At 36.1% G+C, this 24,551-nt stretch overlaps 2 protein-coding genes across 2 annotated transcripts; both read right to left on the bottom strand.

Annotated features, from left to right (window-relative positions):
* Positions 1-10,373: 10,373 nt before the first annotated feature.
* Positions 10,374-11,339, bottom strand: LOC106828935 (olfactory receptor 52N2). Its single transcript, XM_014837745.3, has one exon. The coding sequence runs from the start codon at positions 11,337-11,339 to the stop codon at positions 10,374-10,376; it is 966 nt and encodes a 321-aa protein (XP_014693231.3).
* Positions 11,340-22,835: 11,496 nt separating this feature from the next.
* Positions 22,836-23,798, bottom strand: LOC106829002 (olfactory receptor 52N2-like). Its single transcript, XM_014837846.2, has one exon. The coding sequence runs from the start codon at positions 23,796-23,798 to the stop codon at positions 22,836-22,838; it is 963 nt and encodes a 320-aa protein (XP_014693332.1).
* Positions 23,799-24,551: the final 753 nt, after the last annotated feature.

Here is a 24,551-nt window from a genome sequence, read left to right as displayed (position 1 = left end):
GATGACCAGTTAGAGGGTATGCCACATTCTTCCACTTTGATGCTTCTCTGAAAAGAAAGATTTAGGCAAATGTATACTTGATTGCTTACAATGTATTAGCTATTATTCTAACATTTTTGCATAAGTCCTCTCAATTATCTTAATTACCACATGAAATAAGTGTTATTATTATATTATAGATGAAGAATTGATATTAATGAAGTATCTTTGACTTTAAATCTTGAAGCCAGGATCCTTGGTTTCTTATCATGAAGAAACAGGTAGATAGATAGATATAAGCTTTTCCACACTAAGTCCCATTAAGCTTTCAAACTCTATAGCCCTACTAAGCACTAGTGCATTCTTTCATCAGTGAGAACGTATCAATTATTGATCAAGAGGAGGGTTAAAAGTCTTTTTACTAGCAAACTTTTGAGTGAGTTATAAGGGTTTTCCTATTTCTGAATATGTATATGGGTAAGGAGATTTGCTGACCAGAGTGAGTATCAACTATTCTTCAGCTTATGAGACAAAAAATTTCAAAACACTGTCAATTATATTCTTGATTATTCTCCTCCCTAAAATCTAGAGAGTCTGATCATCAGTGGATACTAAAAAATTGACTCATTAATTAAGGCGAAGCTTTACTGTCTTTACATGACTAATAAGTGGACCTAAACCTTCAGCATAAATTCACCGGTACCACATCTGGTGCTGGCAAATCGATACAGCCACATCACTTTTTCAGGACTCTGTTCACCTCCTTACCTTCCTCTCCAGCTTCACGTTGGCTTCCTAATCTTGTTAAAGAAACTGAATATGGTTGAATTCTTTAGATCTAGCCCAAGACTTATTATTGAGTCAAAGTGTTACTCGCTAATTACCCTTTGAGTGAATTGAAAATTTCAACACCCATTTCTCTTATCCTTCTCTATCTGCATATATATTTGATTCTTCTCTTCATGGACAGTGTAACAATTCATGACTTTGAAGAAAGAGTCTCCAATTGAAAAAGCTGCTTCAATAGATCTGTTATATTTATTGGCACACCATTAGTATAAAGCAAGGACACTGGCCTAGGAATCTAATGACACTACGCCATCCAAAAATTACTGGGTGAATGTTGTGATGAATATGCCATTCAGAAATTACCTGTCAATGTTCTCCCTCCTCTCTCTTCCTTACACCACCTTAGTTAAGCATACTAATTTCAGACTGCCAGGAAACACTGCTTCTGAGAATTTGGGTTAAAGTATCAGGGATATTGACCATCCCATTTTACTGTTACAACCTCAAAAGTGTTCTTTTTCTCCCTTCCACCACAGATGGCATAAAATTCAAAGTAGAAGGAGTAGGGAATTTTCTTAGAATTATATGTGGAAAAGCTAATTAAATAGTCATTTCAATTTCCTTTTCTCGGGCCCAACTATGTTGCCAGCAGTTTTTTTCTTTGTTTTCTCAGCTTAACCATGAAATTACTTACCAGTTTTCAGCTTCTCTCTCCAAGCAAAAGTAATTCCTATCTGATGTTTCATTGCCACATACATCTGTTTGTACACTTTCCAGGGCTAATGTTTCTATTCTAGTTCTTCAGAGGCAAATCTGTAGGACCAATAGCATTTCAGCATTTCAGACTCTTTATGTTTATAACTCCAGGGACTCCAGTTCACATCTGATTACATCATTTCCTCCAATGAATCCAAGTTATATGACCACATGGAATCCGTGAGGAATATGTAATCTTCAACTCAATGCAAGTCAGTTAGTTCTAGGTTTTAGAACAGTGACTTAGTGTAAAAGGAGTTATATATGAAAGCTAGCATTGCTGTCTAAGCTTGATATGTAGAAAGCTGGATGGTTAATCTGGGGCATAAAAAGGTCCTTATTTTTGAAATTCATATCACTAAGCAGGAGAAATGAGAGTTAAATTAGGACCTAAAATCCACAAATCTTGTCACAGCAAAATCACATTTTGTGACCCTGAAGAACATGAATGCACATGAGATGAGTTTGGGGGAAATGCATTTCCTTTAATCATAGTGTGGCAGAATTAACATCCTCACCCATGCTTATAATAGATGTTGAGTGATATCACTTGGTTAGGAAGAAGTGACTAGTCACAACACTTTTTAATATGGTTCCAATATATACGAAATTAAATTTGTTTTTCTCCTGTTCATCTATCTCATGTTGATTTAATTCTTAGACCTGCCAGAATAACCTAGAAGGATAGAGGAAAAATTCCCCCTTCAGAACGAATAAATGTTTGACTGAATAGGTGAATAATTCCAAGTTCACAAAATATGTATAGAATTATCATAATTGAGAAGCACTTGAAAATAATAAGAGAAAAAAAGAGTTAGAATGCATTATTGATCAGGGAGATAAAGTGGGCTGTTTAGGAAATCTTGAGAAATATATTCACATACTATTTGATATTACTATATTACAAGACCTTGGAGATATCTTATTCTTTTATTCTGTTTCCTCAGTTATAGAATTTGAAAATGAGTTTACTGTGAGTTTGACTTTGTAATCTAGTGCATCCTCCATTTTTAGTATAGCAAGGCTCTTACATATGCATTTCAGTGAAATTCTCTTTCTTTGTGATCAGAATTCAAACCCAACATCTTTTAAGAGATTAATTCTAGTGGAGCCATAATTGAAGCTAACAGGTAGCATCTGTGGAAAAAAAAGAGCGGAAACTAGTAATGAAGAATGGTAGTTCCCTGACCCAGAAAGGCAATGGTGGTCACAGATGGATTGACCACCTTTCCTTCCAGCATTAGAGACTTTCTAGATTCTAGGAATGCAAGATCCATATTGATCATTATCCTCTTAGAAGAGAATTTGAAGCGAGTTGCAGCACAGGTATAAATGATCTTACGTAGGGATTTCAAATAGAACACACTCCAAAGGGGTAAAGTAGCATCAGTGGGATCCTGACAAGAGCCACGAGTCAATGCTAAGGCTCATGGAAGGTCCTGGGCACAAGGCACCTGGACTCAGGTAGCCAAGAGCTAAACTCCCAACCTTCAAACTCTCCCTGGAATAAGTTGTAGCTTTTGATATAGGAATGGAGGAATTTGGCCTGTATATCAAAAGTACAATGATAGGTATCATTTGAATCCCCTCCGTGGAGTCGGTGTACCTGTTCAAGTACATCTTTTTTCTTTACATGAAGGGTGTAAGTTTTAGGGGACACTCTAATTACATATGCAGTCTTTTCCCTCCCTAAATAGGAATTAAGCCCATATTGAATCTTCTACTTTGTTAAATGAGATAGATGATATTCAGACTTTCAGTATACTCCAATTTTAAACCACTTTCCCCAATGTTTAAAGCAGAAGCACTGCAAAACAAGATATTCCATAATTCCTTCTCACTGCCACCCTATCTGTAGGGTCTCATTTCACTTTGTGTGGCCCAGGCCAACTTCAAAGTATAAGATACCCTAGTCTCACTTTATTACACCACAAACTTAGGAGGCAGGGAAGAATTAAGGAGATAAAAATGATCTTGGTCATTACACATGCTACTAAAAGTTGCTCCTTTTCCAAGAGATTGATGTCTGTAATCTGTCTTCTATTTTTTTTTTTCATTCAATATGTCTTCCAAAGGAAATGGTGGAGAATATACTCAACATTACAAACAAGTGAAACTGAGGAGCAATTAATATAAAAGTGACTGGGCTCAAAGTTTCCTGGCAGCATAATACACAGGACTGGTGTATTGTATTCCAAGGAATCCAGACAAAAGGTTACACAATTATAATGATGTCCTTCAAGCATCACTGGGAGAGGTATCTCTGTCATCATGCTAAGTAGTGAGAAAATTGATACAAAACAAGTCCCCATTCATTTTGTCCCTCAAAGCATGAAGAGCCAATGAGTTACTTCCATTTGGGTGATGGCATTTGAAATGTGAGAGGAGGCGTTAAAAAATAAAACTTTAACTCATATTACGCAGTTAAAATCCAAGGAATATGAAGATTTAAGAGTGGAATTTTAAATAAATGAAAAGATAAGCCAAAAGGAACATTAGGGCTGGATTCTCATTTCAGAAGGAAAAAAAAAATAACAAAATTAAATATTTTCATTCTGGAAATAATAGAACTATCTTCTGAACATGACATCTCATAGATTCAAATAAGAAAATAAACCATATTGATTTAACTTTTAAAAATGTTATGATCCGTCTTTTCTTTTTGCATGTTTTAGGCTCTCAAATCTCTTGCCTGGACCACTGAAATATTACTAACTCCAAATTACTTCCTAGATTTGTAGGTACTCAACAATTATTTGTTGAAGTTGAATGGATCTAAACTATATATAGGCTGGCATATGGTCTCTTTAAATATTTAATTGATTCATAACTCTTAATGGCTATTGTTTTTGATTATTTATATTTGTCATTGACACCGACCCCCTCAATGCTGGCATGCAGATTCCAAAAGAGGAAAGCTAAGATGTCTCTTGTGGATGACACTCAGGTTCACAATTCCTTTTTTTTCTATTAGAGTTTCAGGGTTGGAAGCAATGTACATTTGGATTGGCTTTCCTTTTTGTTCTTTATATTGATTGTCTTTGTGGGGAATATCTTTATCCTATATCTGATCCAGATTGAGTGAAGCTTCCACCAGCGTATTCTACTTCCTGGTCATGGTAGCCACTACTAAGTTTTCCTGTTTACATCTACTACCCCCAGGATGCTGGGAATATTCTAGTAGAAGTATATTTCTTTTGGGAACTAGGACTTTCAACTTGCCTAATGCAATGTTATGAAAGCAGAGAAAAACATTATGGAAGTTGGTTATGATATGTAATAGTCAGAGAGGTTACTCCCACCTCCATTTCTTGGTTCTGGATTTAGTAATCTGACTAGAGAGGAGATGGCACCATAAACTGTCCTTATCGAAGTATGCACCACAATCTGTAGGACATCACCTCTGGTTTTGCCATTTTTTTTTCCAGCTGCCTGCGTTACTTATTCTATATAGTCTATCCCATTATTCTGCCAGCGCATTTGCTCTGGGGTGAAGGAGAACATACTAAAACCCATGAATTCTATGGATGTGATTACACTCTTGCATCTTTTATTTGAAAAATGAGTTAGTTGGTCTCAGAATAATATTATATGGAACATCAGCGATATGGAACAATGTGACAAATAAGGCATTCTGTAAGCCATAGATAATGATTCTATGAGTAGTGTTGAAGACAGTAAAGACAAATTTGTATTTGACATTTGTATCTACTCACATAGAAAATGCCACTCCTGCTACTACTACCATCATGATTGAATCTACCAAAAATTGGTGGGCCACTTTCCCCAGGAAAGGGTCTCATATCAGAAGTTCCAACATTGGTCTTTGCTTCTGGAAGGTTGGACATTCAGCAGTAATGGCAGATAGATCAACTTGGTTCAAGGGAATTACATGCACAAGAGCATGAAGAAACTTGTGCAAGAATATTATTCATAATGACCTGAACCTGAAAGTAACCTAAGTACTCATTCATGAGAGGCTATGGCAAGTGAAATAGCCATGATAGTGGCTTCTGGGATCTTACAATGTTCTACTTCTTGACCTATATTGTGGTTACACAAATGTTGACAATTTATTGAGCTTTTTGCACTGTTTTGTGTACACGTTATATTTCATTTATTTGAAAAAAGTCCCAAAGGTTAAAATAAAAGAAACGATATAGAAGAACATTTTTACTTTAATCATTTCACATGAGCAAAAAACATCACAGACTTGAAATAAAACTTAATAGTCATCAAAGGAAAGATCAGTACATTTGACTGTGTAAAAAATTTCCTTATGAAAAAAATAGCCATAAACAACATCAAGAGAGACCTGAGGGCATGGAGGGATGTGACTCACATGATGTGCAAAGAAATAAATACCTAAGTAAGTAAAGAGCTCTAACAAATCCTTTCTAAATGTCTAATAAATCATCAGGGAAGAATCAAAATAGGTAGTTCACACAAAAACAAAACTGAATCAATGACAAACATATGGAAGTATGCTTGATTTTTAAAAATACGTAAATTAAAAAGATGTATTATTTTAACTCTCCAAATGGCAAATATTTAAAAAATTGTTAAAACATTATTTAATGAATATAGGGGAAAAATTGATCTTGTAATTTACTCATTGAGGTGTCAATTGGTATCACCTCTCTGAAGAAATGAATGATGCCCTGTGACAAAGCAATTCCTTCTAGAATTAATTTTAAGCTTCCGAATGGAAAAAATGAGGTTTCTAAGGTTTATGCATCTCAACATTGCTTAGATACGCTCCAAATGTAAAAGAGGAAAATGACCACACAAAGATGAAAGACGTTCCATTTGTAGAGATGGGATATGGGAATAACAAGATATATAATTAAATGAAAAGAATGAAATATTGAGTATGCTACCATTTATATTTTAAAGAGCATGTATACATGGAAGTTTCTGAAATAACATACAAGACTTGATGATGGTGGTTGCCTCCTGCAAGGAATATTGGGTTGTGGGAGATTTTATTTCACTATCTGCATTTGGTAATTTGGAATATTGAATTTTTTACATATATGACCAATATTTGTAAAACTGAAGGAAACCAGAATATGTCTCCCCCGAAAATGCCCCTTTGACATAAAAATTATTTTGAGTTGAAGGCGACTGAGAAGCAGTAAGCACAGAAAAAGCCCCTCATTTTTGTGCCTAGAGGCAGTAAATAAATGCTCCCTTTTACTGGAGACAGACTGTTATCAGCCCAGTAATGGCACCAGAGGAATCTGCAAACAAATCTTGTTAAATTGTTATCTCCTTAGTTACTTCTTTACCACTTACTTCCCCTAGCACAAACCACTTTGTCTTGTCAATTCTTCACAAATATATTGTTCCCTTGTCTAAAAAGTATAAAAGCTTCCTGCTCTAGTCTCTTCTTCTGGTCTTCTTTTGTGAAGTCTCCCATGTACATGTAAAACTTCAATAAAATTTGTATGCTATTCTCCTGTTAATATTTGTCAGTTTAATTTGCAGACCCCGCCAGAGATCCTAAGAGTGTCCAGGAAAGCTTTTTCATTCCCTACAAGACAAAATATATAATCACTATCTAAAACAAAAATTATAAGTTGTCAGTAAATTTACTGGCATCAAAAATGTTCATCACATGTTATGAAATAAAATAAGAGCTATAAAAGTGTACAGTGTTAACATATTACAAACATTAATCAGATATGGTCCTTTTTTTTTCTCTTTGCATAGTTGGCTCTTTCTCTACTTTCAGGTGACAATTTAAATGTCCCTATCTCAACAAGTCTCCTCCTCTCCTTGTCTAGATTAGCTCCCTGGTGAAATGCTTTCATTGTATCTACCATGTGGCAGGCTTTTATCCCACAGTTTGAGACACATCAGTGAACAAACCAGGTAAAACTCTGTTTTCATAACGCTAAGATCCTAAAGATTACATCCAATGTAATGAGGAGGACATCCAATAAATAGTAAATGAAATAAATATGTAAAATTTATTATAAAATAGAAAGGAATACGTCCCATGGAAAAAATGAGAGCAGGCTAAAGAAAATTGGGAGAAGTTGAGTGCACTTTAAAAAATGGTGGTTAGGGTGGATATCTTTGATGTGGTTATATTTGAGCAAGAAATTGATATTTCTATTCACAGTGGCAGCAAATCCAGAAGTTACAATAGAAAGTACTAACTGCTAATTTTTGTCTTTAGGCTGTTTGTAGTAGTCATCTGATGGGGTGAATTAGAAAAGAAGCAGTAACAGTGTTTGGTCATGTGACTATGTGCACTTGTGAAATACTCTGTGGCACCTTTAAGAATTTGATGTCAGCCATCTGTATTTTATTAAGCCATTTTGTGAAACAAACAAACACACATCACTTGAGCTAGTCCAGAGTCTTCATCAGGGGACTTTTCACCATCCCAGTCATAAAGAGTGTGCTCCAAACCCTCAAGTTTGCATTTGCTTGGGGACACAGTGCAGTACATTATAAACATTAAAATCAAAGACTTTGGAACTAGATGGCCTGTGCTTAAACCCACAATCTGTCATTTGCTAGCTTTGTGACTTTCATTAAGTAATTAACCTTTCGGTGCCTCAGTTTGCTTGTTTTTAAACTGGACATAAAATAGGACCATTCTCATAGCTGTTTTTAGGATCAAGTGAGTTCACAATTCTTGGAAAAGAATCTGGAAAATAAATGCTATTTTTGTCTGTGGTTGTTGTTGTTGTTGTTAATTTTTTTTCCTGAAAACCATTTTCTGTGGAGAAAAGCAGTCAACCTTCAAAAGAAAGTAACTATGGAGGAAGACATAAGGAATCTTCACTCTACAGGAATGACTTGATTGCTGAGAAGCTGAGGTAGGGGACTAAAGAAGTGAGTAGAAACTGAGAAAACGGAGTTTCCACGCAAGAGAGAAGAAAGTTGCAGGAGGAAAAAGGAGAAAGAGCAGGACTTAAGAGCCAGATATTATGCTGGAGATGTGAGCAGTCCAGGAAAAGGGATAAATGGAGCTGCAACTGCTTTAGAGCCAATAGTAAATCTAAGGCACTTGGTTTCACCCAAAGTTAAAGAGCAGTGGTTGGGCATGCCTGAAGGTCGTGTGGAAACTCACAGACAAGGCACTTCTGGATAGGGCCTCTATCTGTCTGTCTAGCCATGTCTTTTTCTCCTCCTCCTTTCCCTTTTACCTCCAATCATCCTAAAACATTTGTAGGTCCAAATTTGCTATTTGTTTAGCCTCAATATTTTGCAAATGTTTCTTTTTAAAAATAATAATTACCATCTGTTCTTTTTCTTAAAACTCTTATACACATATCAAGATTCATCTCATATACTACCTTCTCTCTAAAATCTTTACTTACCACCTCCAATAGGTATTGATAATCATTCAGTTTTCAGGAACTTTGTAATAATATTTTTGTACTATTGCCTTGTTATTATTTTATAATAATGATTCCATTGCATCGTATATGCTCTACTAGACTAGAAATTCATTAGTTGTTTTGTAATTGTTTATATTTTTCAGTGCACAACGTGGAATCAGGCACAGTGAATGTATCCAGAGAAGTCTTGCTGGCTGATATTGATGTATTGATGACATGTTTGTGAGAACCTAGTGAAACTTTGCCCATCTAAAATGGATTTACTATTGCCTGTGCAATTGGAAAGATTTCTCCTCAAATTATGATATTGAGAATGAAAGAGAGCTGAAACTTACATGTATTAATAAGAAAATCAGACACGATTTATTAAGTGGTTAACATATATCAGAAATTACGCTAATTGCTTTTTTTTTTAGCATTAGAGGATTTAATCAGCCAAATAAATCTTTGTGGTAAGTTTTTCCCACATTTGATAAAAAGTTTGGAATCTGAAATTTAGAAAAACTAAATAATCTGTCAAAGTCTAGTGCCTAGAAATTAAGACACAAGATTTACATTTTGGAACTGTCTGAATTTAAATCTCATGTGCCCCCCAACTCTTTCCTACTTTTGCTACCGCCATACTGCATACATTTTTATCATTTCTCTGCTTTGTTTCATTTATGTTTCCTCTCGTGTATTCCGGTACGCAGTCTAGATTCTGAGCACCTGGTGCCAGGGACTTTATTATATTCAACTCTGTCTCTCTCTCCTTAAACTCAAGGTATGACCTATAATATGACCCAAACAAGTATCTCAAAAACTGAATGAATGAGTCAATGAGTAAATGAATTATAATGCATACTAGTAATTTAATCATTGCTTTCACCTGCTTTGCTGACAATGTCACAATTATATTTTTTAGGTGCGTTTGAAATGGAGGTCCAAAACTGATGAAATGGGAAAAATAGAACTCTTAGATGTGTCTTGAATGAAATATAGAATATTAAAAAAAACTCAAAATTTAGCCAATAATTAAAATTAGGACGTTTCACAAAACATCTAAAACTAGCTTGTCTTTAAAAATACTGGAAAATATTGCAACATTGGGCCCAAATTACCCCATGGCAACAATGTACTTGATTTGAGTAGATTTTGTCCTTTATGGAGAGGATGTGCTTGTCCTACATCATCAAAACCTCTTCTTCTTGCACACGGTACATACATTGACACTAGCACTGCATCCCTCATTTTATTACCTGTTTCACTAGACATACATCTTTATGTAGAAAATAAAATCTATAAAGAATGGGTATGTTCCTTGTTTTTTATTCATACTATTCTTTGGAGATTTTTACACAGAAGCAATATTGCATAATATATACTTGCAAAGGCTTCAGAAAATTTGTGTATTAGATGACATATTTTTAATACAATTTCACTCACATTTTTACATCTTATTCCCTACTCTTTTTTAACCTCTCCCAAGCAATGTGCCTATTTTATTATTTAGTTGTCTTGAGTAAAGACAACCTTGTCTCCTAGTAGAAATTTGATCACACCTTCTCGAATCTGTTTGGTCTTAACTCCATAAACAATTGGGTTTATTGTAGGTGGCAGTAGCAGATAAAGGTTGGCCACAATGATGTGTATGTGGTGAGGGATAGTATGTCCTCCAAAACGGTGGGTGAAAAAAGTGAAAAAAGCTGGGACATAGGTCATCACAATGGCACAGATGTGAGATGTACAGGTGCTGAAGGCTTTGTGACGAGCATCTGTGGATGACAGGCTCACTACAGCTCGCAATATCATGGTGTAAGACACGGAAATACAGCAGATGTCAAACACACCAATAAGGAGAGCAACCATCAAGCCATAAATAGCATTGACCTTAAAATTGCCACAGGACACCTTGGCCACAGACATGTGGTCACAGTAGGTATGGGGAATGCAGTTGCCCCGGCAATAGGGCAGGCGCTTGGTGAGGAAAGTGAATGGGATGATGAGCATCACACCCCTCAGGAAGGTGACAAGACCGGCCTTGGCGATAACAGAGCTGGTGAGGATGGTGGCATAGCGTAAGGGGTAGCAGATGGCCACATAGCGGTCCAAGGCCATGAGCATGAGTACTCCAGACTCCATCCCAGTCAGCATGTGGACAAAAAACATCTGAGCCAGGCAAGCATCAAAGTCAATCTCCTTGAGGTTGAACCAGAATATGCACAGCATATTGGGTATAGTAGTCGTGCACAGGGTGACATCTGTGAAGGAGAGCAGGGCCAGGAAGTAGTACATTGGCTGGTGCAGGGCCTCCTCATGGCTGATGAGGTAGATAAGGCCACAGTTCCCCACCACAGCAAGGATGTACATGAAGCAGAATGGCAGGGAGATCCAGATGTGTGCAGTTTCCAGTCCAGGAACACCATTCAAGATAAAGAATACCGGGGTCAGGCCGGAGCTGTTGACCCTAGACATAACGGCTGACAGGAGGAGGGCATATTATAGTCTTTAAAAGTGGTAGTTTCCTGGACAAGAAAATGACCCAAAAGTTAGTAGAGGGCTTGGAATCCAAATGTAAAACAACAATGTCAAAAGATGATTTTTGAGGGGCCTGCCCCGTGGCCAAGTGGTTAAGTTCATGTGCATCACTGCGGCGGCGGCCCAGGGTTTTGCAGTTCGGATCCTGGGCACAGATGTGGCACCGCTTGTCAGGCCACATTGAGGCGGTGTCCCACATGCCACAACTAGAAGGACCTGCAACTAAAATATACGACTATGTCCTGGGGGTATTTGCGGAGATAAAGCAGGGAAAAAAAAGAGATGATTTTTGGAATGAGAAGTGGTGCTTAAATTCCCCTGGAGTCACATTGTCTAGCTTCATATTCCATCCTGATTCTTAACTAGTATGTGATATTGACAAGTTGTTTAGCCATTTTGTGTCTTAGTTTTCTCAATATAAATTCAGGACAATAACTGTGCCAAGCTCAGAAAGCTGTCAGGATTATTCAATAAGACAATTTATATAATATGCTAAGACTGTGCATAGCACATAGTGAATACTCAATAAATATTAGCAGTAATGTCATTGTTATTATCATTTCCTACCTCCGTAGAAAGCATCCCATCCTATCAAACTTACTGTAATTAATATATGTAAATTCAAACGGAACTAGTCAGCCGTGCTATAACTCAAGTGCCTCTGTGCTCTTTAGGGTGGGAAAAGTAGCATGAGATTTGGAAGTCCTCAATTATATTGGTTGATGGAGAAGTGAACTTTAGAAAGCAAACGGTAGTTACTGGGGTCTCCAAAATATATTCTCACAATTTAGAAAAAGAATTATAAATGTTTCAACTGTGGAATGAAAGCTAAGGACATCTCATCCAGCTAAATTCCTGCAAGATTCCTGCTAACACTAGGTAACTAAGCATGTGGCCACTGGAACTTCTGCAAAGAGAACTGCTGTGCATGAGTTGCCACCTCTGATGTCTGCCTCATCCTAAGATAGCCAGAAGGTACTAGAGCCACAAAACTGAGAAGAAAAGACTAGGATATTAGGATACCGGAGGTGGAGGAATATTCAGCTCTGCACATCTGGCTTGTAAACTAAAACTGCTCACCCATCAAGGGAAACTCTCAGGCTCTTCCAAGCATCAGCAACATATAACTAAACAATCAATCCACACTCATTAAATCGTAGCCAAGCAAACAGTCAGACTAACAGATAAACTCAATGTCAGTTTTTTTTCCCTCTCCTCAGTACAAGATTTCTCTTTACACGTGCCTTGTAGATGATTCTCAAAGATGCACATGAATTTTGCTATTGGGTAAGCTATTTTTAAACTTATAAAATATTAAAAAGAATGAAATCTATATGGATGAGCCCCTGTTCTCTGAAAATGTGAGAGCAGAGTTTTATTGCATGCTTACTTATAGAGAAGTGGACACTCAGACTCTATGAGTTTCCTGTACTAACTAGCCAGATGGACTAGAATGAGTCTCAAACCTTTCTTTTTATAATTTCCATGACTTTTAAGGAGAGAGGTGATATAGTATATATTATAGAGGTGTTAGAAGAGTGAAGTGAGAGTTAATCCTCCAAGCTGTGCCTAGTGACGTCTAGTAAGTAATCAATGTATGTTACCTATTATAATAATAGATAATAATTGTCAGATTATGTGCTAAAACATATGTATTTAACATATATTTATTGACTGTATTCACATACCAGTTATCATTCTAGTTTCTAGGAACACATTAGGGAACTAAACAGACAAAATCCTCTCAAGTCATGGAGCTAACATTTGAATGGGTGATGAATCTTCTATTCAAACTTATAATAATGCTATGGACATGTATGATTATCCTCATTTATATATGAGGGAATCTATGTGTAGATTGAGTCAATAAAATGTTTAAGTCTACAAATATTAAAACTTGTAGAGCTAAGATTAAAATCCAAGTTTGTTTGACTTTGAAACCACGTATTTAATAAATCTATATCTGTTTTCCTAACTTACTGATTCTATTTCTGAGAAATAATTGCAAAGTTAGCATACTTAGCTTAAACAAGTCGTGATGACATAAGAGAAAGCTTATTCATGATAATGTGGTGGGGAATAGAACCCCCCACGTAGAACAAATGCATTATGCTACAGAAAATCTGTTTTTAGCTAAGGGAGCTCTCTACACAGAGAGAAACCATCTGTGATAGAGACCCTATCTGTGTGATAGCCACATTTGTATTCCTGGACTTGTTCACATAGATACTGTATGGCACCTGGAAGGGGAATTGCATGGGAAGATTTCTGTAGAGAAGCCCCTTCCAGGAATTCCTGTCAGTGCCTTCTAGGATTCAAGTCTAGTTTTCTGTTACTTTCCACTTGCCCATAAAGACCATTTCCACTGGAAGCGGTTCTGAATACAGATATTCATTAGTTAACGCAAAACTATTGTTTTCTTCCCACTGGAGCCAAGTACATCTGCACTTCTCTACCTTCAATGTATTATGAGGTGGTTTTAAATTTATTTCATAATTAGAGGAATGTTGCTTCTCTTTGTAGTCCCCAAACAAATGGTCATCTATTCGAGTTGGAGTCAAGAAGAAATACTGAATTTCCAATCACCACATCTCAAACACTTGTATTTCTTGTACTGCAAGCTTTACATTTTGGGAAAGCACAAGTCTTTGAGAATCATCCATACTCACCTCAACGTCAGCAAAGACCAGATTCATGGGCATGACTGAGGCTCCTGGGTATCAAAGAGTTTTGCAACAACCAGATTCCACCTCTACATAGCATTTCTGTACCCTCTGAGGATTCTCCAGACTTGAGTGTCTACACCTAATTGGATCTCCACACTTGATGCTGCAGAGGACTCTGGTGAAAGTATAGACCCTTTGGGACTTTTGAAATTATTTCTATATTTTTCAGCCTTTTAAGTAAGAGTAAAATACAAAACAATAAAAGTATTAAAGTTAAATATTTTCCCAGAGGCATGAATTCTGACCAAAACTTCTAATAGTCATAAGAATTACTTGTTTTTCATTTATCTTGATGAAATAATAGTCTAAGTACGTAATCATGAAATTCCAAAAATGCATTAAAATACCTACAATATCAATCTTACCATCCCCTCACCCTGAATATATATATATATATATGTTCATTGTGTGTGTATATTTATGTATACATATATTACACATGTATATTATACACACACACATATATAGTTTCATGGAACTATATGTATATATATTTAGTGTGATGAATTGTATGAAACTATATTTTTACATGTAATAAATTTCATAAAACTATATATACGCATATATAGAGAAACAGAGAAAATGACATTGACAGATACAGAGAGAGACAGAAACAAAGAGACATAGAATAACATGTATCATACAAGAATAACTGAACAGTTTTGTGTCTAGTTTATGGGTTTGTCCTGAGTGTGTTGGATAAATTAATGAATACAAGAACTCACACATGTGCACATGCACTTAGATGTATATTTGTTTCGGGGGGATTATAGCAAAATAGTTTTGCATATGTTTTACATATATTTTGTTACCTCTCACCCTTGATATTTTATTGTGAAGAAGACTGATGCTGAAAGCATTGAAAAAATAAATTGAAATGCTTTTTGCCATTCCAGATGGTGAATGTATAAGGATTCCTGCTAAACTCAGAGCAAATGCTGAAAGGGTCTTTAAGAAAGTCATTGAAAGTGTTTCACAAAAATCTCCCGATACTGCAACTCTAGCATATTTTTGAGGAAAATGTAAAATTGTATGACTACTTCGTAGACCAGTTCAGCAGTTTCTTACTAGGTTATACATGTACTAACTCTATGATTCAGCAATTCCATCCTTAGGTTTTTACTGAAGATAAATAAAAATATATGTCCACCAAAAGATTTGTGTGTGAATGTACACATAACCCAAATATTAATGAATGGAACAATAATGTGCAGTATATTCATACAATAGTGTGTAACACAGAAATACTAAGGAACAAACTCTTTTTGCATATAACAACATAAATAAATTTCAAAAACATTATACTGAGACAATGAACCCAGACACAAAAAAAATACTATATGATCCCATTTATATGCAGTCCAAAACCAGGAAATACTAAACTAAGATGATAGAAATGAAAAAGTGGCATCCTCTGAGGAAGGATAATGACTCATAGGAGCAAAGGAAAATTCCCAGGGAAATTTCTTTATCTTGTTCTGGGTGCCATTACATAGCTGTATACTACTGTTAAAACATATCAAACTGAACATTTAGGTGCTGTGCACTTTATTGCATGTGAATTATACTTTAAGAGCAAAAAACACCACAAAAAAAATACCACAAATTTTATTCAACATTGAGCTGAAGTTCCATCTAGTGAAATAAGGCCCAAATTGCTAAGAAATGAACATAAATAATGAAAACTGTAATTATTGCAAAATGATTATGCATACAGGAAAACTACCTGAATCTACAGATGCATTACTTCTATTATTACATTAATTTAAGAATATCACTGGAAGCAGGGTCAGTAAACAAAAATAACTTGTACTAATAATCTAGTAACACTTTAGAAAATAAAAATCAAAAGATGATATCTTTTACAACAGTTTCAAAGACCTAGAATTTAATTTAACCATTATATGAAAATCTCCACTGAGTCCTCAATTTCTTCCATGGGCGAAAGTGAGAGTGTCTAAGTGAGCTCCTGGCTTCCCTAGATGCTTGGGATCTGCCCAAGAGGCCCTATCCAGAATACTGACATGATATGCATGGCTGAGGGTCTGGGGAGAGGTTGGGAGTACAGCAACCAGGGCTCAGAACTCCTTCAGAAATCCTAGCCATGAGCCTCTAGGAATGCTTCAACTGAGAACCCTCAGAACTGGCCCATGGGAACTCCCAAAGCTTGGTGAACCACATCCCTGTACCCACAGTGTCTGGCTTCCGGTTCATGATCCCCAAGATAGCAAATGCAAGTGATTAGCAAGCATGCACAGAAGACTGGCCCAACTCTGCAGGATTAGGAGAAGGTTCATGGCCTTGAGGGTTTCAGAGAAACAGCCCTGGGAAAAAAACCCAAACAATCTAAGTACCTGGTCTGGATTTGCAGGATCCAGAGATCCCGCAATCTCTGGATTACAATGGTAAGGATTACCCCGGAGAGGGAACAACAAGTGTACAGGGGATACATGCAAAGAAAAGATCCGAGAAAGTCACAAAATTCTCAGCCAGATTAACTGGTGAAGTTTTTTTCTTCCTTTTCTTCCTGAAATCAGTCAGTAAAGTTATCAGCTTAAAATAGACTGCTATAATTATAAGATGTTTTATGTAATCTTCATGGTAATCACAAAGCAAAAACCTATGGTACATACACAAAAGATAAAGAGAGAAAACAAATATTCAATTGTGGAGAAACATCAAGTCATAAAGGAAGACAGCAAGAGAGAAAGAAAAGAACAAAACAACTACAGAATAACAAGAAAACAACAAGCCGGCATTGTTAAGTCCTTACCTATCAATAGTTGCTTCAAATGTAAATGGGTTAAATTCCCCAATCAAAAGACATAGCATCTTTGATTGATCCATTTGATTTTATCCATTGACTAATGGATACACAACAATAATAAAAATGACCAAAAAACCCCCAAGATCTAAATATATGCTTGCCAACAAGAGAATCACTTCAGCTTTAAGGAAGCATATAGGCTGAAAGTGAAGGAATGGAAAAAGATATTCCATGAAAAAGGAAATCAAAAGAGAGCAAGAGTAGCTATACTTTAAATACATGTTAAGTAAAAACTTTGACAAAAGACCAATAAGGTCGTCATATAATGAGAGATGGGTCAATTCATCAAGAAAACAATTGTAAATATGTACGCACCCAACACTGGAGCACCTAAATGTTAAACAAAGGTGAACAAATCTGAAGGCAGAAACAGACAGCAATACAAAAATAGTAGGAAACTTCAATATCCCACTTTCAATAATGGATAAATCCTCCAGACAGAAAATCAATCAGGAAACATTGGACTTGAACAACACTTTAGGCCAAATGGACTTAATGGACAAATACAGAATATTTTATCCAACAACAGCGGAATACACATTCTCCTCAAACACACATGGAACATTCTCCAGGAGAGAGCATATGTTAGGCCACAAAACAAGTCTTAACAAAGTTAAGAAAATTGAAATTATATCAAGTATTATTTCTCACCACAATTGTATGAAACTAGATATCAATAATGAGTTAAAGCTAGAAAATTCACACACTGGTGGAAATTAAGCAACACACTCCTTAATAACCAATGAGTCAAATAAGAAACCAAAACATATCTGGAACCAAACAGAAATGGAAACATAGCATAGCAAAATATACGGGATACAGCAAAAATGGCTCTGAGAGGGAAGTTTATAGAGATAAATGCGTACATTAAGAAAAGAGAAAGATCTTAAATAAACTTCCTAACTTTACAACTCAAGGAACTAGAAAAAGAAGAATAAATTAAACCCAAAATTAACAGAAGGAAGGAGATAACAAAGATTAGAGAAGAAATAAAATAAACTAGAGGGCCGGTCAGGTGGCGCAGCGGTTAAGTGCATACGTCCTGCTTCAGCGGCCCAGGGTTCACTGGTTCGGATCCTGGGTGAGGATATGGCACAGCTTGGCAAGCCATGCTGTGGTAGGTGTCCAACATATAAAGTAGAGGAAGATGGTCACGGCTGTTAGCTCAGGACCAGTCTTCCTCAGCAAAAAGAGAAAGATTGGTGGCAGACGTTAGCTCAGGGCTAATCTTCCAAAAAACAGAAAAAAAAAAAACCCAAAAAAACCACTAGAGACTAGAAAAAAGATCAGTGAAACTAGGAGCTAATTTTGTTTAAAGATAAAATTTACAAACTTTTAGCAAAACTGAGAAAAAAGTAAAGAAGAGCCAAATAAAATTTTTAAAAACTGTATTGTAGCTTCCAATTAGAATCATAAAACAGTATTTTCAGAATAACGTATGCTAGTATATTCAAGACTCATATCCTAGAACTTTCCTTGAAAATCACACAAAAGCGGAGAATGCCTAAAAGGTATTTTTTTTAAAAAAACCTTTCTTTGTTTTTACATTAAGTTGGTTTAAATATTTGAAAAACATCATGTAATCTTGAACATATCCATGCTACCTATTGTACCAATTCTTCTGGCTCTGTACCATAGAAGAATATCTGTTTAAGTTAACCAGAAATATTTACAGGAATGTTCCTAACAGAAGAGTTTTATTTTTTTTGGTAATATCAAAGGGTTAACAACAAACAAAAATCAGACTACAATACAATTAGAAATTTTGTTCGTCAAAATACAACATTTTAAGATAATAGAAATGGAAATCATAGATAGGAAGAACATATGTGCCAATGTTTGTAACCAACAAAGGGGTCTTATCCAAAATATATAAAGAAATCTTATAAATCAAAAATGAAATTTCTAAAGAGAAATGGATGAAAGTCTTTAGCTATCACACAAAAAGAGAAGATATTCAAATAGCCAAGAATTTATGAAAGTGTATTCCATCTACTTCATCATCAGGCAAATGCAAATTAAAACCATATTGAGACGCCACAACTCTGACGATACCGTGAGTTGAGAAGGATGAAGATTAACTAGCATTCTCAAACTTTTAGTGAGAGTTTAAATTGGCACAACCACCTTGGACTACAATTGATATTATACAACAAAAATGAACCTAAAAATACTGCACAACAGAGAAATCATCCTCTTGGGTATTAAACCAGAGAAGTGTGCAAGTATATGCTTCAAAAGACATATACAAGATATTCATAGTAGCAATATTCAAAGTAACTCACCAAAAAATGACCTTCAAGAATGTATAAATAAGTAAATTGTTGTATATTCATAAATTGGAATATTATATTGGAATGAAAGTGATCAAACATGCTTCACACAGCATGAATAAATTTAAATGTAACCATGCCTTTTTTAAAGTTTGGAACAAATCACCCGACTCTTCAGAAATTTGGCGTTGCAGTATATAAATCCACATTTGTTTATTCTGTCTCCTCCTCTTTCTTTCCCTTCTCCCCGCTCTCCTCTCCTCACTTCTTATTTCTCTTTTACCATTCTGATCTTTTCTTTTATTTTCGTTACATGTAACCTATTTCCTGTTTACATGTTAACTGTATTTCTTTTTTTATCATTATGTTAGTTCAAATATTTTTAAACTGTCTATTATAATGAGTCTCTTGAAGTGTTTTTTCTTTGTATGGTGTACACTCTTTAAATTTGCATGCATGCATCAATATTAACTTTAAATCCATTATTTTCTTTATGAGTTTGAATATCACTTGTGTTCCACTCAGTCTGAGCTCTGCTTTATTAGCACCCAGGATATTTATGTTGCCTCTTCATTCTGTCCTTTCTGTCAACATTTTTACCTCATTGCCTTTATCCACTGCAATCTATAGCAGCTTCTAATATTTTCTAATTACTACTTTATAACGATTACTAATTTAAAAGCATAACTTCTTTTATTTACTCTTTAATCATAGATTTTAATTGTATATCACACTTTTAACTTTCCTAATTAAACTTTCTTTTACTCATTTATCATTTTTTGGTCTCATTCTGTTATGTTATCATCTCATTCTCTAACCTGGCTGTCCGAGGTATTTCTGTCCTTATGATTTATTCAACTTTTTCAGAGATTGTATGAAATTGTGCCCATTTTTGAAACATTCTTTAAATAATAGTTTTACTCCAACAGTGAACATTTTATACATCTGTGATAATCTTTTCATTTTTCTGCATGCTATTTTTTTCTTCTTTATCATGACATTATTATAGTCTCAATATAATTATTTTCTGTGGGGTGTTGCTTTTCCATTTTATTAATCTTCAATAAGAGTTAGATTTGTCTATTCTGTGCGCAAACATGGAGGACAAAGATCTCTGTTTCCTTTCTCTGTCATCCTTCTCATACTTAGACATGGAAGGCAGAATAATATATGGGTTCCTACAACAATTGGCAGTTTCTAGCAAAATTTGATCAGTTTCTCTCTACTCCTGAGGGAACCAGCGTTCTTCTCTTACAGTGGCTGCTAGTGTACAGTGTAGAATTCCCAGAAGTTACTTAAATCAAGGTTCATCCTACCCATATCCCCACCTAGGGTAATTATTAGTAAATACTTGTGGACTAAATGTGTTAGTATGCACCCTTATATATTTATCCTTCCCTTTCCATTGCTACTTCCTGTCTAATTGCTTTCCATATTTGCAATTTCCCCCAGTATGTTGAAGATGGGTGTGCATGCTTTTCTGTGTGGGGGTAGGCATAAAATGTCAGGATGTGTGTTCAGTACTCTTACTACTACACAGAGAAAATAATTGGCTGTATAGAGAAGGACTATTTCCAGAATATGCCTTTGTATGTTTGCATCTTTTTGGATCCTTCTGTAGTGATGTGTGTTGCATTGATGCTTCCTCAAATTATCGTAGTAACAATTTAATGTGTCTTTAGGCTGGCAGGCAAAGGTGTTTTAGTTCCCATTCGAGATTGTGTAGTGATTCCAGATTCTAGGCTTGATGCCTTGTCTGACGTCTACACATAGGCAATAGATTCCCAACACTGAAGTCATTTAAGTAAAGTCTTTGTATAAGCTGTGAATTCTCATCTCCTGCTTGCCTCTTTGATTCCCATTTTTGTGTATAAAATATTGATTTTTTTGCTTTTAGTTTTACTCTCCATAATTTCAGAAATATACTTAATCCAGTATTTCTATGTGTTTGGAGTGTTGGGGGAATTGTACATTTCTGTTTACATTCAAACTGCCACCCTGGCTGGAAACTCTCTAAATATCAACTTAGCATTTTTTAATGAGACTAATACTACTATTTTTGGTGCAATATATCTTCAGAAAATGCTCTATATATTACATATCATAGTATTCAAAATTTCTAGCAGAAGAATATCATACTTTTTCTAATTACATTTTAAAAATTTTTTTTTCTTTTTCTTTTTTTTTGGCGGGGGGAAGATTAGCTCTGAGCTAACATCTGCTGCCAATCCTCCTCTTTTTTTGCTGAGGAAGAGTGGCCCTGAAATAACATCTGCACCCATCTTCCTCTACTTTATATGTGGGATACCTGCCCCAGGATGGCTTGCCAAGCGGTATGTAGGTCCACACCTGGGATCCAAACCAGCGAACCCCAGGCCGCCAAAGCAGAAGATGTGAACATAACCGCTGCACCACCAGGCCAGCCTCTCTAATTACTTTTAATAGTGCACTTCAATATTAATAAATGTGCATTCAAAACTAAAAGTACTGGTATAAAGTCTGAATTGGCTTTAAAATTTACAAAACTCAGAAAGTGTTCATTGAGATTAGATTTCCTTAGTGTTATAGAAGGATATAGAGAACAGGAATCAGTGTGCAAAGCATCTTCAGATTTGTTAAGTGTCCTGCAATCACCCAGATGCAGCTTCTTGCCTCTCCATATTTTGCTTCATGGGAACAGGACCTGGTTACATAAGACAGGCCAATGTCTGTGAATGACTTAATCATTATGTAAACTTTATTTGAGTGATCAACTAACTTTGGAGTCAAATCATAGGAGAGGATTTTCGACTGTGGTGGCTAAATTTGGAACAAAAATTCTGTGAAGTCAGCCAAACCCAAATGTTTATAGATTTTTCTTATGAATCTCCTCTATTTTCTACTACAACTCCACAACTATTTCTAAGACTTCTTCTATGTCTTCTTCAAAAATCTCCCAATAATCTTTAAGAAATTATTTGTTCTAAGTTTTTGCATCTCTAGTCCCTTGCTTATCTTCCCATCCTTCATTAGATCATATTGCTACAAGTATATGAATATTATTCTCTTTGATAGTGAAAATTCAACACAACTTAGACAGACATGACACAGTTTGCATAACTGATCCAATCTACACAAGACTGCATGGTGAAAGAAATAGTGGGAGTGAATGAAGTCACTAAAACATGTGTGAAGGGCCTTATGAAACAAACTCTGAGACTTCTTTTTTTATGGATTTCACCCCAAAACGGGTGAATCCCCAATATAGAATAAAGAAACCTTTTATTATTTGTCCGGTGTGACTCCCATTTCAGATTTTTTCAACACGGAAAATACATTAGAATCTAAGCAATGTAATAATTTCCAAAGAGCCTTGAAATTATGCTAATGTGGAAATCCTTTTAAGAAAAAAAATCTTAAAATTCTGGACATATGTTTCTTACTTATTTAATTAATTTCTATTATTGATTAATTCTACTAAAAAAAGAATTCAGTTAATAATATAGATATTATACATAGTCAATGAATATTGCTTTCTGCAATGAGACTAGTGGTTTTAAATTTACACTTAAAATCTCCTCCAAAATATTCTTTATGTTTCCTTGCTTTTAGATATTAATTCATAAATCTATTTCATAGCTAAAATATGTTTCTCCTTATAAAGTAACTTGATCACTCCTTCCTGGATCTGCTTGGTCTTGACTCCATAAACAATGGGGTTCAAGGTAGGAGGCAACATCAAATAGAGATTAGCGATAATGATATGGACGTGGTGGGGAATGCTTTGTCCTCCAAAACGGTGAGTAAAAATGGTGAATAAGGCTGGAACATATGTGATGACAATAGCACATATGTGGGATGTACAGGTGCTGAAGGCTTTGTGACGAGCATCTGCGGATGACAGGCTCATAACTGCCCGTAAGATCATTGTGTAAGACACAGAAATACAGAAGATATCAAAGCCCCCAATCAGGAGTGCTGCCAAGAGACCATAGATAGCGTTGACCTTGACTTTGCCACAGGACACTTTGGCCACAGACATGTGGTCACAGTAAGTGTGGGGAATGAAGTTCCCTCTGCAATAGGGCAGGCGCTTGGTGAGGAAAGTGAATGGGATGATGAGTATCACACTCCTCAGGAAAGTGGCAAGACCAGTCTTGGTGATAACAGAGCTGGTGAGGATGGTGGCATAGCGTAAGGGGTAGCAGATGGCCACATAGCGGTCCAGGGCCATGAGCATGAGTACTCCAGACTCCATCCCAGTCAGCATGTGGATAAAAAACATCTGAGCCAGGCAGGCATTAAAGTCAATCTCCTTGAGGTTGAACCAGAATATGCACAGCATATTGGGTACAGTGGTGGTACACAGGGTGACATCTGTGAAGGAGAGCAGGGCCAGGAAGTAGTACATTGGCCGGTGCAGTGCCTCCTCATGGCTGATGAGGTAGATGAGCCCACAGTTCCCCACCACAGCAATGATGTACATGAAGCAAAATGGCAGGGAGATCCAGATGTGTGCAGCTTCCAGTCCAGGAACACCATTCAAGATAAAGAATCCTGGGATCAGGCTGGAGCTGTTGACCCCAGACATAATGGCTGACAGGAGAGGGGCATTTTACACTCTTTATCAGCAGTTGCTTTCTGCATAGAAGAGAAAGAGGTGGGATTAGATACCAGATAAGAGGGAGTGGCTTGAACAATAATACAAATACCCACAAATACCATGAACATTCACCTTGTTATGATAATCAGGATAGTTTTTCCTTCCCCAGCTCTAGCAAGAAAGTCTTTGAGGTGCCAGCCTGCTGCATTGTGGTTAAGTTCCCACACTTCACTTCAGCACCCTAGAGTTTGTAGGTTCAGATCCCCAGCTTTGACCTACACACCTCTCATCAAGCCACGCTGTGGCAGTGTCCCATATGCAAAGTAGAGGAAGATTGGCTCAGATGTTAGCTCAGGGCCCGCATTCCTCATCAAAAAAAAAAAAAAAAAAAAAAAAAAAAGCAAATGAAAGCCCTGGAACTGTGGTTTGTAACAATAATTAAACAATACAGTTCTACGCTACCTAATGTCCCATTGAACACTTTATGTAACTGCCCTCACTTTCTAAACCTCTCCCCAGCACACTTCTTGCATGCCACCACATTTCAATAAAAATCAGTGAACTGGGCTATAATTGTTTTCTTCATTCCAATAAGCCATTTCTATTCTCTCCTCTCAGATTCTTCTATGCTAGTTGTACCTGAGTCTTATCACTAAAATCATGTGGGCATATTTAGAAGATCACCGTAATCTGACCAGTCCTCATCAGCAGGATTTTTGTCCTGCCTTGGAAATTATGAAG

This window comes from Equus asinus, chromosome 20 (genome assembly GCF_041296235.1).
Source record: "Equus asinus isolate D_3611 breed Donkey chromosome 20, EquAss-T2T_v2, whole genome shotgun sequence".
Taxonomy (NCBI): Eukaryota; Metazoa; Chordata; class Mammalia; order Perissodactyla; family Equidae; genus Equus; species Equus asinus.
Note: the sequence above shows the minus strand (reverse complement) of the source record. Positions and strands in the feature narration are given on the sequence as shown.